Here is a 14,681-nt window from a genome sequence, read left to right as displayed (position 1 = left end):
ATCGCCAGCTCATGACCCTCATGTCTGGGGATCATCCTATCAACTGATCTAACCAGGAAAGTCAGCACATCAGCTGGTAGGGAGAAAGCGAATTGATCAATAAACTGAAGTGGAATGGTGTTAGGCGAATGATTTAGGGGAAGCGCTCCAGGTTGAGTAGATTTGTATTATGTTAGAGTAATTGCTCACTGACAACCTTTCAAGTTCAGCCATATGGCTACAAGGAACCCTTACAGCTTTATCAAAAATTTCGCAGTTAAAAAAATATTTTTCTTTCTCCTTCATTTGAACACGAAACCATCGCCAGTTCGGGGGGTCCCCATTTCCAATTGATAAATTCACTATCGCCCTAACTTTCGATGCTCTGCCTGCGCTGGTGAGCTCCATTGATTGAGTGACGGTCACGACAGGTAGTGGTCCCAGGAGCGAACACCGGACCGTTACAACTTTATTGTGAGCTACAAAGTTTTTGAGAAAGCTATGTAGCTTTTGTTTGCAGCCTCAACGCTGCACTAGGATTGATGTGAATTAGATGCGTAATAACTTCTCATTACAAGTGGTAAATTACGAATGTCGGGATTTTTGCACTTCTGATTTCAGATCTGAAGTGCAAAGGCACTTCGCATTTCGCCAAAAATGATACCTCGACGCCCGTTTATATCCGCCCATGTGGACTCTGCCTGTTTCCGTTATTACAATTAAAGTAAAGCGGAGCAGGAGGTGGTGAACCGGATTGAACTGCGGTGAGATCAACAAGGAAGCAGGTCGTCTTGCGACGATAGGATCAAAAGCGATGAAGCAGGGTGGAACGCCTACTGCAGTTCAACGTGGCGAGAATAACCAGCACCTACCAACCATGAAGGGTTCGCAGCTAAAACGCCGGATTATGGAAAATACCTGTGGACATGGAACGACAAAAAAGGGTACTGTATTGGTGCTGGCATAATAGTGATGCTGTGAGCGAAACTACGCTATAGCCTCTAGCAAGAATGTTTTACAAGATTAGCTGCTGAAACACGGCATTATTGTAAGAATATACTTTCAAGATTTATATGTGTTCAAACTTGAATGTCAATACAATTTGTATATAAGGAAGCGTGGTACAATTCTACACAATATCGTTTAGTTTGCAAGGTTGGATAAATATATAGAGATATAACGAACCTAGAGTCTTCTGCCACTGACTTGCTTCAAAGGGAATGCTTCCAACATCTAGCCATCTGTTGGTGCGAAAACTAAGAGAAGGTGCGTTACCGAGCGCAGCGGTACAATCGACGTGTAAAGTTTATTTTGAGGCAAAGGTGTCTCTTGCGGGCGCTCATGGAGTGATCAAGAGGATCACAGAAAGCGCTGTCATGGAAACAATGACAAAGTGAATCACATTGAAGAGCTTTGGCTACGGAGAGAACTTTTTGTCCTCACCACTTCTTTTTGAGACAGCAATACCTTCCTCACTTCAGCCCACAATTCGTGACAGGCAGTCTACATACGCTTTCTTTGGACTGTATTTTACGGTGATATCGACCTCTTCAAGTAGCAAGGTCCATTCAGTGAGGGGCCCAGACAATATTCACGTTTGCCAGCTTACTTCCCGGGATGAGGGCTCTAAAGCGGAAAGCCCTCCTGTACCAAGACGAATGCTATATATATTTGCCTCGTAAGATAGTAAGGTAATCGTCCGTTGCTCGATTAGAATGCCTGTATCACGAATTCTTCGCCTACTTGGGCTGAAAAATTGCAAGCCACTATAAGTTGCCTAGACAAGCAAAGCGGAATGGTAAGAGTAAGTGTTAATAATGCGAAAACAAAAATATTCTTCACTAATCTGGGAACAAAACAGGATTTCAAGATAAGTATAGACTGGAAAAGATATACCTTTCCATATAGATCTTTACTTGGGGCACATGTGAGCACACATGCCGAGCTTATCGACATCTATACTCAAGGTATAGGTTGATGAACTAATAATTTCAAAAAATTTATATTTTCTTCAATATGTATTAATTAAATATTGGGAGTGAGGCTACATTAGTCTACGAAAGCTACTATGCAACAAAGCTACTATTCGTTCTTCGGCCAGAGGAAAGGAACAAAGTGTGGCGCTTTCTACAAACCAATGCACATGGGCCACTATGATTCATGTATACACTCAGCAGGAAACTCTGAGAAACCTCCGAAATAACTTGTTTACAGACCTTCAGGATTTATTCATTTTAGTTGTTATTATTGGTAATAGCCATTAAAACTCCCCTAGATATTAAGCATGAGTGCATTTTAAATGTCTACCGAAGTTATGAACAAAATTAGAATCAAAATGAAACAGTCCTGAGTTCTGGTCAAAGGAAAGCTCATCATCATCATCAGCCAGATTACACCCACTGCAGGCCGAAGGCCTATCCCATTTCATTTCAACTCCATTTCACTCCCCTTCGTGCACCAGCTTCATCCACTTGAACTTATTAACCTCATCCGCCCACCTAACATTCTGCCCCCTTTGCTACACTTTTCTTTCCTGGGAATCCAATTTGTTACCCTTCGCAACCATTGATTATCCTCACTTCGCACTACATGCCCTGCGCCTTGCTTCTTCATTTACATTAAAATTTCATTAACCCGAGGTATTTCTCTGGTCCATTCTGCAAGCTTCTTATCTCTTAAGATTACACACACTATTTCACCATTTTTCATTCCATAGCTCTTTGCGTTGTCAGCAGCCTAATTAGTAATCTTTTAGTTAGCCCCATGTTTCAGCCTCACAGGTGAGTACAGGTAAGACAGAACTGTTATATATTGTTTTCTTGAGCGATACCGATATGCTTCTAGTCAAAATCTGCTAATACTTGTCTAATGCACTCAATTCTCATCTTACCCTCATGTTATTAGCCTCTCACGGTCCGAATCTGTGGTTACTATTTGTCCTAAGTATATATATTCGCCCACCACTTCCAGTGTTTTGCTGCCTTTTGTAAGTTGCTATTCATTCCCTAGACTGTTCAACATTGTCTTATATTTCTGCATAATAATTTTAGTCCTACATTTATACATTGGGCCCTCTAGGTCATTAATCATTATTCGCAATTCATCCCCTGTGTTACTCAACAAGGCAATGTCAACCGCGAATAGCAGATTACTGATTATTTTCCGTCAGACCTCATCCCTAGCGTCTATTCAAACTCCATAAATAATCCCTCTAAGCAAGCTGTGTATAGCAATGGGGAAATCGTGCCTGCTCGCCTAACACTTTTCCTTTTGGAAATTTTATTACTTACTTTATGCAGAACTAAGGTTTCCGTGCAGCCACTGTAGATACCTTCTAGTACTTTCACATATCTCTGATCTACACCCTGATTTCGAAATGCCTTGATGACTGCAGGGGTTGCGACTGGATCAAATGCTTTTTATATTCAAAGAATGCTATGTGTAGGGGTTGGTTATATTTACCGCATTTTTTATCGCCTGATTGATAACACGAATATCATCGCTAGTAGAGTATCATTTCCGAAAGCCGGCTTGATGCTTCGGTTGACTGAAGTCTAAAGTTTCCCTCATTCTATTAGCGATTACCGTAGTGAACATTTTGTATGTAACGGATAGTAAGTTGATTGGGTTGTAGTTTTCCGTCCTGTGCGTCGCCTTTCTCAAGAAATAATATGATTTCTCGATGTCACCTGGTATTGCGTATACAGGGTAGCCAGTTTTTACAACATGATATCCCGCCCGTCTTTCTTGCACACGAGGCGGATATTTTACCTTTCTCCACCACCACAGTGCTACAGGGAAACCTATAGACCATCTTATTTGGCTAATAGATTTTTTATACAGCAGATTTTCTTGCCTGGTATGATAATATCTTTTTTGGATATGTAAAGAACGAATATTTGCCTAATAAATAAGTTACAAGTTGGCAGCTACAATAGCAGCATGCTCAGCCATTTCAGCTCTATGACGCAGAGGGGTTATTGTTTTTTTTTATTACAAAATGCTTCAACAGTGATGCCTATCCATAATAGGCTTATATCACAAGTAAAATTAAGCGCGCAGCATATATGATGCAATCAAAGCAGCAATGGAGGCTAGTTGGTTTACCATTTCAAGTGGTCGCGTTTGGTTCGTACATAATGTATCCCATGCTTTAAAGAAAGTAGCTAGTAGGTATGATGTCCACCTCGTGTTCACCAATCCGAAAAAGATAATAAGCCTGTGCCATATAATGACTAAAGATCAGAAAGACAGAGTCAACACATGCGAAATTGCGCACAAAGAAAGATTTGTTGACTATGATACTGGCATTGTGTATAGCATTCCCTTATCATCCGGAATGAGATACATAGGTGAGACAGGCAGGTGTTTGAGCACGAGGTTAAAACAACACTGTAATGATATAGGTAAAATCATTAACCCTAAAAACCTCTCACTCCATTGCGCAAAACACAAATGCAAACCATAATTCGAAGGAACCACAATCTTAGGCCGTTCAAAAGAAAGGAAAGAAAGAGAAATAATAAAGCATTTCAGATATGGGAAGCTGGAAAAGACAATGCGTAAGCACGTCATCAGTCATGCTAACTAATTATGAGCTAAAGATAATAAAGGAGCGCAGGTGCGTAGGGATTTGACACTGCCTGTTCAGTGAGTTTGCGAGATTTCTTGTATCAGAGAGTGCGTGTGGACTGTTTTAAATGTAACCGTGTTATCAATAAACCTTAGTTGTCAGTGCGCGCTTGTCCTGTGTACGTGGTTCCTACTTTCTTGTGTATCTGTATATATCGTAGCGCGAAAATTATTGAAATATATGATGCACTGAAAATAAAAGTCACTGTGAGGAAAAGTAACCATCAAGAGGCTTAAACGGCATCTCTGCGCACGAGGATACCAGTTGCAAAATGATAAAGGCTGCAGTGATGTAAAATAGCGTTGTGTTTTTGCAGTCCTTGTACAAGTTCATCAAAGAACCACCAACAACGCCTACCCCAAACAATCAACTACACGATTGAGCGATAGATAGATTATTTTCATCAATGGTGATCCTTTATATCATTGCTACATACGTTTAAAACCCATCACTCCCATGCACGTTTTCATAGCAGTCTACGGGAGCGCCACCGGATCTCTGGATTATTTGGCTGCCGCGAAACGTCGCCAGAATCTCTTTAAATAAATTTTACGCTGCAGAGATGAAGGGGTAGGATAATGGCAATATCAGAATTATGAGCCTGCGGTCATACAAGAAAAGGGAACCATCGGCGGCTGTAATAGGGCCTGCAGAAGAAAACACCTAAAGTTTCGATGTATGGCGCTGAATACTAGATATAGTATTTTAAATAGTCCTGTTTCTATCCCTGCCGCTATCACCAAGCAATAAATAAATTTCACTTGCTACTAGCCATGCGCATGACACTATAATAAAAATCTTACCCAAAAAATAAATGAGGATTTCTGCTTTGCCTCTGCTCGTCGTCATTCCGTAGTGCACTTTAAAGGATCTAAAAAAAAAAAGAGAAGAAAGAAGGCAATCTGAATAATGCTCTGTGCCCGGCGTTCTGCTGCTACTAATAATCCGTTCGTATCTATCCTGAAACAGCCGTTTTGTCATGTAGGCTTGTATGATTCATAACCTTGTATTGCCGCATAAGTGTCATTCAGTTGCTGCAATACCCTATACCATGCTTAGCATTGCCGTCCGTGTATTATAGGTCACTTTCCTGAACAAATGAAACCGTGAAATACACCTTCAGATGTTGTAGAAGCCCCTTCAAGACTTATTACTTCTGTCTGACGTCGCCACAAAGGTCGACTTAAACATTGTGCCCTATATTGCATAAATGAGTCAGAAACGTTTTAATGCCTAGGTTCTTTTTCTCTGATACGTCGATTTCGCCAGGGTTCCACGACTATAAACGTTTCAGTCGTTCCATCCCGGGACCAAGCACAAGGCGTCGGTCGTCTTTCACTCACTGCTTGATAACAAAAAGCGCTCAAAATTCCTGTATCTGTGCACAGAAGCATAAACAGAGCCGAAAACACAAGCGTATATTCGAGCGTCGCGAAAGGCACGCAACCGTCTTTTACGTGGCGACCCATCGGTGCGAAATAAATTGAAAAGAGAAATGTGGGCACGTCTCTGTCAAAAACTAAAGTGAAATTCCATAAGCACTTCCTAATTAAAATTGCCCCTAAAATTGATCATGCCAGCGTAAATAAATCACCGTCGCCGAGCCCTTTCGCTAACCAGAGCCAGAGTACGCGTACTCTGGCTCTGGCGCGGCTATCACGCTGAGTTCGTGAACTCAGCGTGATAGCCGCGGGTTGTCTTTAGCGACAAAAATTTGTGTATAAAGAAGATGTAGTGAAGGGTAGCGTGTTTACACGATATCAATACTGCGATTCGCGGAGCAGAGTTTTCATCTCTGGTGAGCCTAGGCGAAACATTAGACGCTTCTCATGTTCTTCGAAACCGCGACCGCAAAGTCCAGCTCGTGATCGAAGCTACATGAGAGATCTCGTCCTCTTCTTGCATTCGTTCTATCTCTAAGCTTGCGCATTTTCTTCCTATAGCTGGGGCTGGCCAAACGGTATCCAGTAGAATAACACTTGAACGAACGCCACTTAAGCGAAGTATTCTGTTGTACGAGCTTATAAAGCCTTTGTCGAGGCGCCATTGAACGCTATGTAAGTTCCCTTCAATGTGACGAAATTCATAGCAGTGTGCATTTAATTTCTAAGAATAGTTTCGCAGCGCAGTTCAATCTCTAAAAGGCGATACTCAGTATTTCAAATGTCACAAACCCTACATTTTGTTGCATAATTTTATCTTTAGAATCGGTGTGAAAAGCGGCATCAATTTTCCTTTCAACTGAACCGGCTACCTAAACTATCTCTTAAGCAGCTGAATTCGTAGTTGGCTTTGCATTCTTATTTGCTCTACAGCCATAGAGAGGCATAGTCATTGCCACTCATAGGGATTCAACCTACAATGCTTTTCGGAACTCCTAGAATGGCGTATGTACGGGTGCTGGTTAAGCATGAACGCCAAAAGAAATCGCCCGAGTCTGCACGCCAGACTTGATACATTGCCTAGACTAGACTCAAGGCAATGTCAAGTCAGCATTACGAAGTCATTTCAGACCCCAGCGGCATCACGGTGTAAGATTAAGAGCCAGCGCCAAGATATCGCGGCAGCCTGTACAAATGGGCAGCTGGCCCTAAACCGCAAAATGCTGCACCCAGAGTAATTCATAAATGTCGGCGCACCGTTGCCACATGGATAAAGGACTTATTATCTAGGAACATTCTGCCATCAGGACACATGATACAAGAAAATGGCACACAATTTTTCGCGCTTCTTGATGTGACCAATTTTGATGCATGCCGTGAATGGCTGCACCACTTTCAGGCGCGTTACAGAATCGCTTGGAAAGAAGCCTGTAGTCAAGCGAGCAGGCGGAACCCGCGGCTTCAAACACGTGGTGTAAAGAGCAATTATTTGACGTCATCAGCTAATATAGTCCGGATGACGAATAAAATTCGGACGAGACCAATGCATTTCAGCAACTGCTCCCGAACTGAATCACGTGCTACAAATACGAGACGTGCAAACGTGGAAAGCACAGTAAGGTCAGGATTACAGTATTGTTTTGCCGCAGCGCATCGCATATGCATAAAACAAAACCTTTAATGATCGGTCGATGTGCCAGTCCAAAGCGATTTTGACGGCTTACATCGCTTCTATGAGATTACACCAGTAATTAAAGGCTTAGATGTCGCGTGAAGGGGACTATAGTGACTCTTTGGCACCAAAAGTGAGATATGGCCTGAAAATATTGGGACGATATCATTATTTAGCAAAATTGCACAGCACACAAATTTGGCGCACGTCTCGGCAACACTCGCGATGAGTTGCGGCCGCCAATTTTTTTTTCTTTATTTCTTTTCTTTCTAGGGCAAGAGGCAGCTGAGGCAAAAGATTGTGAAACCTGACAAGGCATCGGCACCCAAGCAAACTTTGACAGACAAGTGAAATAATACATTATCCATCTAGGCATCTACAACCTAACACAAATAATAAACGAATATGCCACAAAAAGATTGTCACACGTGAAACCCCAGCAGCAAAACATGTATACAACAAAAACAAAATAAACCGTGTTACAGACATCTACAATAGAATCATAATTGGCCATCCATTCATGAGTTGCTAACATAGGCGATTGATTCATTTGCTCCAACCAAGAAAATTCACCAAAAGTGTTAAGATCAACATACAGAAATCTTAAAATGTTAGATTGGAGAAAATTCAATATTGTTTGCAATTAGTCAACCCTAAAGCCTCTTTATATTCGATTTTATAAAAGGGCAAAGGTACACTACAGGCAGCGGCTTATATATCTCATTCTCGTGCCGATTAGAATGCAGAAGATTGGCCCAATTAATATGCGGCAGGCAGCTTGAATGGTCACACGCCCCCGACGAACTGTGAAGGCAAAATGATAGTGAACTGCTGGCAGAGGGCACATCTATGGCTGCAAACCGGACCGCTTTGGAGACCAATCTCGAATACTATCGTTGGCACACCTGAAAACAAGGGGACTGATTGCTGGAAAAAATTGTCAGAAAGATAAGGAACAGACAGCCCTTTGCCTTTTGAGGACGATGCCGTCTGTGGCTTGTGGTTAAAACATGTGCCACACTCACTACAAAAGAGAGTGTAGCGAGCACACTACTTCCTGAATGTGATGAAGATCAACCATTTGAAAGCCCCACAGTATCAGCAAAATAAGAAACAGTCTTCTTGGACGAACTGAATGCCTTTGCTGCCCAGCAGACCTTCAGTTTGTCCAAGAGTGGAGGAAGGTTACTGCGTTCTTCACTTAGAAATGATTACAGTGAAGCATAAATGGGTCGAATTATGATTTGATTACTGAATGTTTGCTTTAGCTAATGAAAACCAGCAGCCATTTAAATATTTCAGTTCGGTGAACTTTCACTTCAACTGACTTCTCTGAGGTCTTTTAAAATTGGTTGAAGTGAAGTTTCACTCCAGACGGAATGAATTTATTCATGAATACGACAGGGTTGCTAGTCATGGTAATACCATCAGTGCTGACATTTACTTAGTAACGTAGTCTTTGCGCCTCTTAGGACGTTTCGTTGGACGCGTTGGGTGTTCTCCAATACCCCGTGGAGTCTACTCGAGATCTGGTGGGCACGGACGTTCGCGCTGGATCGATTGTTGTGTTCAGATGACAATGTCACTATGCTGGAGTCGTGACATTGTAGTGCTTCAGTTGTCTTGCTGCGATGTTTAATCTCTGTATAAATTTCTTTGCTTACAATGTTCAACTTTTTTTGTTTTGTTTGCGTGAACAACTTTGTTAATCCCGTCTTCGAGTTTTCCTATTCTGGTACTGCTGTTCCTTTTTGACGCCATATGTTACTGCCAATTTTGAAGCCGGAAAGTCAGCGTTTAGGGTCGTGCATTTATTTTGTACAGATAGTTCAATAGTGCGGCACTAGCTTGGGTGCGGTTTTCTTCACTGTCGCCGAATGAATGGTCCAGCGTTTAGTTACTTTCGCTGTCAAGTTTGTTGCGTACTAGAAAGGTGAGCTTTTTTTCCCAAAATGATTGTGGCTATTCTTTTGAAATGTTATCTGTAGCATGCAATAGCTCAGTCATCGATGCCTTTATCCATTATTTTCTTAATCTTGACAGGCTTTTGCAGCTTGCTCCTTTGACAATATTGTGTGTTTTCGGGTACGTAAGGTATCACGAGTCCACGCGTTGTTTTTCGCAGTAGACTAGGTCTATGATGTTCTCGCTGTAAAAACGTTGCCGTCGTCCGTTATCACTGTCTTTGGTTTGCCAGAAGTGAGAAATATATTTGTGTACGACACGCAGGACGTGTTCTTCAAACTTATTCGGTACAGTTCATGTGACGAAGAATCGTGTTGGCATGTCACAGTGGTTATGAAATATTTGTTGGAGTCCTAAGAACCCGTGACCCAGCATTCACATTGAAATGGTTTATAATAAATTGAATATTGGCATATGAAAGCGAAACGAGCCACCGTGCCCTCCAGCTTGCTGACTGCGCAAGTACCAGCTTTATTATTCTGCTTTTTACATGTCGTCCCAGAAGCGTCAACGCTTATATCGCCGTGGCCTTGGTTATGGTCGTGAGATTGGAGCACATGTCCGTCCAGAGCTAACTTATTAACTTATTATTGTTAACACGTACGAGTCTGTAGTGTATTCTCGCCTTTACTTCTGGCTGTTGTGTTTGCTGAAATACTGACGAGAGTTTCAGATCGGTTCTTTGTGAACTGTTCAGGGGTCAATATTCACCTTGGAGACAAAACCTTTTGGCGCTTTTTTCACTTTTGAAAGGTTTAAGCTTGAATGCAAGAAATGTTATGATAGATGAAGGGTGCGGTCAAATAAATGAAAAAAGGTTGGCTCATTGAATGAAATCGAGGTGTGAACGATGATGCGATCCCACCGTCCAAACGGCATATGACTGCGGATTATGTGGGGAAAGGCCAGCTGCCATCAGATGCCGGATCCGCGTCGGCTTCAACGCTGGACATTGAAACGGCAGGTGATGAATGTCAACTTCTATATTTCTATACTTGCGTACGGGGCACCCAGGATGTGGATATAAATACCGAAATTTTGTCCACTTTCGAATCACTGCTGGTGTTAGGGCCATCCCAACTCTAATTATCCGAAGCGCCACCTCCTCTGCACGGGTTAGACCGCGGGGGAGGCTTACCGTACACGGAGGTATAAGAGCACGTGTACGGCGCCGGAGTTGCTCATTTCTTGTTAAAAGCATGGTAGAATATTTTATTAGGTTAGGCGATGTCGAGGTTGAGTTTGAAAGGCGGGTCGCAGAATCCGCTTGGCTTTTAGCACTTAAAAGGTCACGTGGAGTCCATTTAAACAAATTGGATTTGGTATGCGAGCCGCTAGACCGTGTATGTTTTGGCAGATTTCCGGGCTACTACTAACGCGTCTAAGTAGCTTTATCACCTGGAGGGCTTCAGTACGTATGACAATACGGGCCGTGGGAAGCATGGGAATGGCGGTCAGAGAGCGAAGCGCCTCTTGCACTGCAAGCAGTTCTGCACAAAAAGATGGAGGTTCCGGTAATTGAAATGTTGATGTCTTGTGCATTGAAGACTTGCTAGGACAGTAAACTGCTGTTATCACTTCGCAGGCGTGGATGCTTGCGTCGACGTAAATTATAATGGAACCATGTGGCAAGCGTATGTCTTGTTCCATAATTCGGCCGCGAAATGACGACACCGTTTTCTGTGTTCTCGATCGTCGTAAATCAGTTGACTTTTTATCGCTCAGCTGTACAAAACGCGATGGAGGAAGAACTGGAAGTGGCGGCGGTAGTAGTAAATGTGTCGAAACATAAGCCCTCAGAGTGCACGTTGAGTGAGATAGTGTGGCCTTAAGCCTGCGTGCATCACGTCGTTGCTGAACCAGTTCATCTTTGTGTTTTGTAGTGCGTTTTCTTGGAGCGCCATTATTGAGTGTACTGCGAGGAAGGCAGGTGATGACCCTCATTACCTTTCGATTTATAGCTGCAAGTCGATCCCATTGTGCCCTTGTCAAATGCTGAAATTGGGCTTGATAATCAAGGCGCGGTTGCACAACTGCCCGCACCAACTGTCTTGCAACATCTGAGCGAGCGCCGCCCGTTTTTGGAGCAATGCGTAGTCTGTAACGCCTGTTTTTTAGCGCCAGATAGCCATGAATTTCCAGTTCCTGACTCATAAATTGTTAAGCCCAATATTTTTGCTGTTGAACTTTCCTGAAGTGGGGTTCCGGATAGATGTAGACGAATAGGTGTTGCCGTTAAATTACGGCGGCCCCAGCGGTTGGCGACTGATATGAATGTTGTTTTACTAGCGGAAAGTTCAAGCCCAATGGAAGATGCATATGTACACGTAATATCCAAAGCTGATTGCAGGGCAGAGGATTGAGTTGGTAGGTCGTTGTGTGTGCTTCACACCGTGATGTCATCAGCATATATAAAGAATTTAACATAAAAAATTTCTTGTAACTGCTATGCAAGTGAGATAAACGCAATATTAAATAACGTTGGGGAGAACACAGATCACTAGGGTACGCCGCGAAGAGAGACAAATGATCGTATGGCCTCACCACTGAAGCGTATTGCAAATCGTCTACCTTCAAGGAAAGATTTTACAAAATTGCGTACTCTAAGTGGTAAATGGAGCATGTCAATTGAATGCAGAATGGCAGCATGACTGATCTTATCATAAGCCTTTTCTACATCCATGGCGAGGACGGTGCGTACATTGTGGCTGCGGGTGGATGATAATACTGCGGACGCCAAGACAGCCAATCCGTCTTCTATGCCTAGAGAAGGTCGAAATGCAATTTGGGCTGGGTGGTAGAAACCGTGATGTTCAAGCCACCACGAGATTCGTGTGGCGAGCATTTTCTCAGCAAGCTTGCAAATTGTTGGCGTTAAGGAAATAGGTCGAAAGTTGCTTAGGCCTGTTGGCGCGTTCCCCGGCTTTGGAATAGGGATCACAATAGCCTATTTCCAGCTGTCTGGTTCATCGCCGTCTAGCCATACCTTGTTAATGGTGTCAAGGAGTTGAAGTATGCCTCACTACTGAGGGTCTTGTAAACCTCGTACGTAATGGAGTCCGGTCCGGGTGCTGTCTTTCGGTTGGCTTCATCTATAGCTGCAATCAATTCAGGCTTGGAGAATTGGCTCGCGATTCTCTCGGTGTCGGCAGCAGATGGTAGTTTATCCACATGGTCTGGCATGTTCCACAAGTAAGTTCTTGTAACTGGTGCAGGCAACACGTCGTACTTGGGGAAAACTTGCTCGCTGCTTGTCTTGCAAAATCATTGGGAGACAAGTTTGCTGCAAAACATGCTGCGGCTGGCGCATCAGGACGACGAAAACCGTGCTTCATGGCATGGAAAGTTCGCCAGAGATAAGCATTCGATGAATGTGTGGAGAGCTGCTCGCACCACAAATGCCATTGTCGTCGTGAGAGATCACGCTCATACCTTCGAGCCTTAGCAGTAATGTAATTCAGTTTCGTAAGTGCTTGCGCAGAAGTTGGTTCTCTAGTTGCAGTCGATTCCGCTTGTCGATGAGCAGCTGACACGTTGAGCAGAGGCACATCCGGTGTCGGTCTACCAACCTCCACCCAGGTAATGATTGTAGCCTCATTTAGTGCGCTTTTTATGTGGTTTAGAAGCAATGGTGTCGACTCCGCAGAGTGATTCTGAAGAATGGCGCGATAATTATCCCAGTGGACAACTGAACACTTGCAGTGTAATCGTCGGGCCTGTGATGGATAGAGGCCGATGACGATATTATGGTGGTCACTCCCCCAGGAGTCCGGTTTCAAGTGCCATGAGGTAGTGCGGGTTCTGACCACAACGTAAGATTTGGAGCGTATGTTTCGCTCCGAGTGTGAAGCACAGTCATCGTTGGTGTACCTGGATGGTTCAGGAGAATAAACAGCGCATCCGTAAAGGCGCCCCGAACTCGCCTGCCGCGAGCACTTAAAGGGACACTGCAGCACGTTTTGCAAAAGTTGGGCTTTCAGCAGAAATTCATAGTTTTTCATGCTGCGAACTCGACTATCAGTTTAAAAATAGGCAGAAGAAAGCAGAAATAGCCTTTTTTCAGCAGAAATACGCAGCCCGCGCGACGGGGCTCACCGCAGGTCGCGCCCGCGCCCGTGATTGGCCAAGACGTCGCGTGACGACATTCTGAGAACCGGGGAAGCTGCCGATGCGGCTCCTCCGCTGCGCTGCGTTGATCGCAGCTCTCTGCTGCTTTGTGAATGTCATTATGGCATGCCATTTTCACACGATTGAGCATCGGGATTTTTACCGCATGTATCCGTACAAGATACGCCCACAAACGATGCAGCATTTCCGTTGTGGGGAGGGTAGATTTGGCACGAAAACTTGCCTTGCTTACAGTGAGGCATTTCGAAAAGTAGTGTGTGCCATTATTAGCAGAAACTACATGGCTCTCAGCGAAACCTCGGCCCGCATATTCCTGGGAAAGAAGGGCAGAGAACGATGTCCTAGCCGACTGCCTCCCTCTCAGGCCTCTCGTCACCCCCCCCCCCCCCCCCCCCGAAAGGTCATTGTTGTGAAAAATGAACCCAAAGCTTTGTGTACCAAAAGCTGCTTTGAGTGCCAGCCGTCCTCACTTGGGGAAACGAAGAATTTTATAGAAAGGGTGAAGCAGTACACAGCTGCCACCAGACAAATAAACAATAAGCGAAGCGCGTTTGCGGACCTTTGCAATGCATACGAGGTGTTGACGGGGTCATTGTGCTGGAGACCAAGTCAAATGCGCGCAGAATGCTGCTTGAGTGATACGACATTTAGCAGACAATAAAGCCTTTTCTTTTTATCGTACTGTCACAATAGACGTTTAGTGAATTGGCTGACGCATGCTGAAAGCCAAGATAGAGCACCTCCGCATCCATACCTTCATGAGAAAACCGTGTTCCGATATGTGTTACAAGATCTTCGTCGTTTTCATTTCTAACTTATTGTGCATCCCCAAACAAGACAGACTATGTAAAATTACGAGGCAGCAACGGGTTCAAAATCGCAAAGCCATGTATAAACAACTTCGATGATTGATTGCTTGGAC

At 43.8% G+C, this 14,681-nt stretch overlaps 1 protein-coding gene across 2 annotated transcripts in view; it reads right to left on the bottom strand.

The window, feature by feature from the left end:
* The window catches only part of LOC146191549 (uncharacterized), a 102,822-nt gene that overhangs the window by 28,250 nt on the left and 59,891 nt on the right, over positions 1-14,681 (bottom strand). For both annotated transcript variants that reach the window (XM_084599971.1, XM_084599970.1), the window contains exon 6: positions 5,416-5,483. In XM_084599971.1, coding sequence (XP_084456097.1) covers positions 5,416-5,483 — 68 coding nt within the window. The remainder of the gene's footprint in view (positions 1-5,415; positions 5,484-14,681) is intronic.

The sequence above is a fragment of the Amblyomma maculatum genome, chromosome 4 (assembly GCF_055883805.1).
Source record: "Amblyomma maculatum isolate TAMU_Amacu chromosome 4, ASM5588380v1, whole genome shotgun sequence".
Taxonomy (NCBI): Eukaryota; Metazoa; Arthropoda; class Arachnida; order Ixodida; family Ixodidae; genus Amblyomma; species Amblyomma maculatum.
The sequence above is the reverse complement of the archived record's forward strand: the minus strand, read 5'-3'. Positions and strand labels throughout refer to the sequence as shown.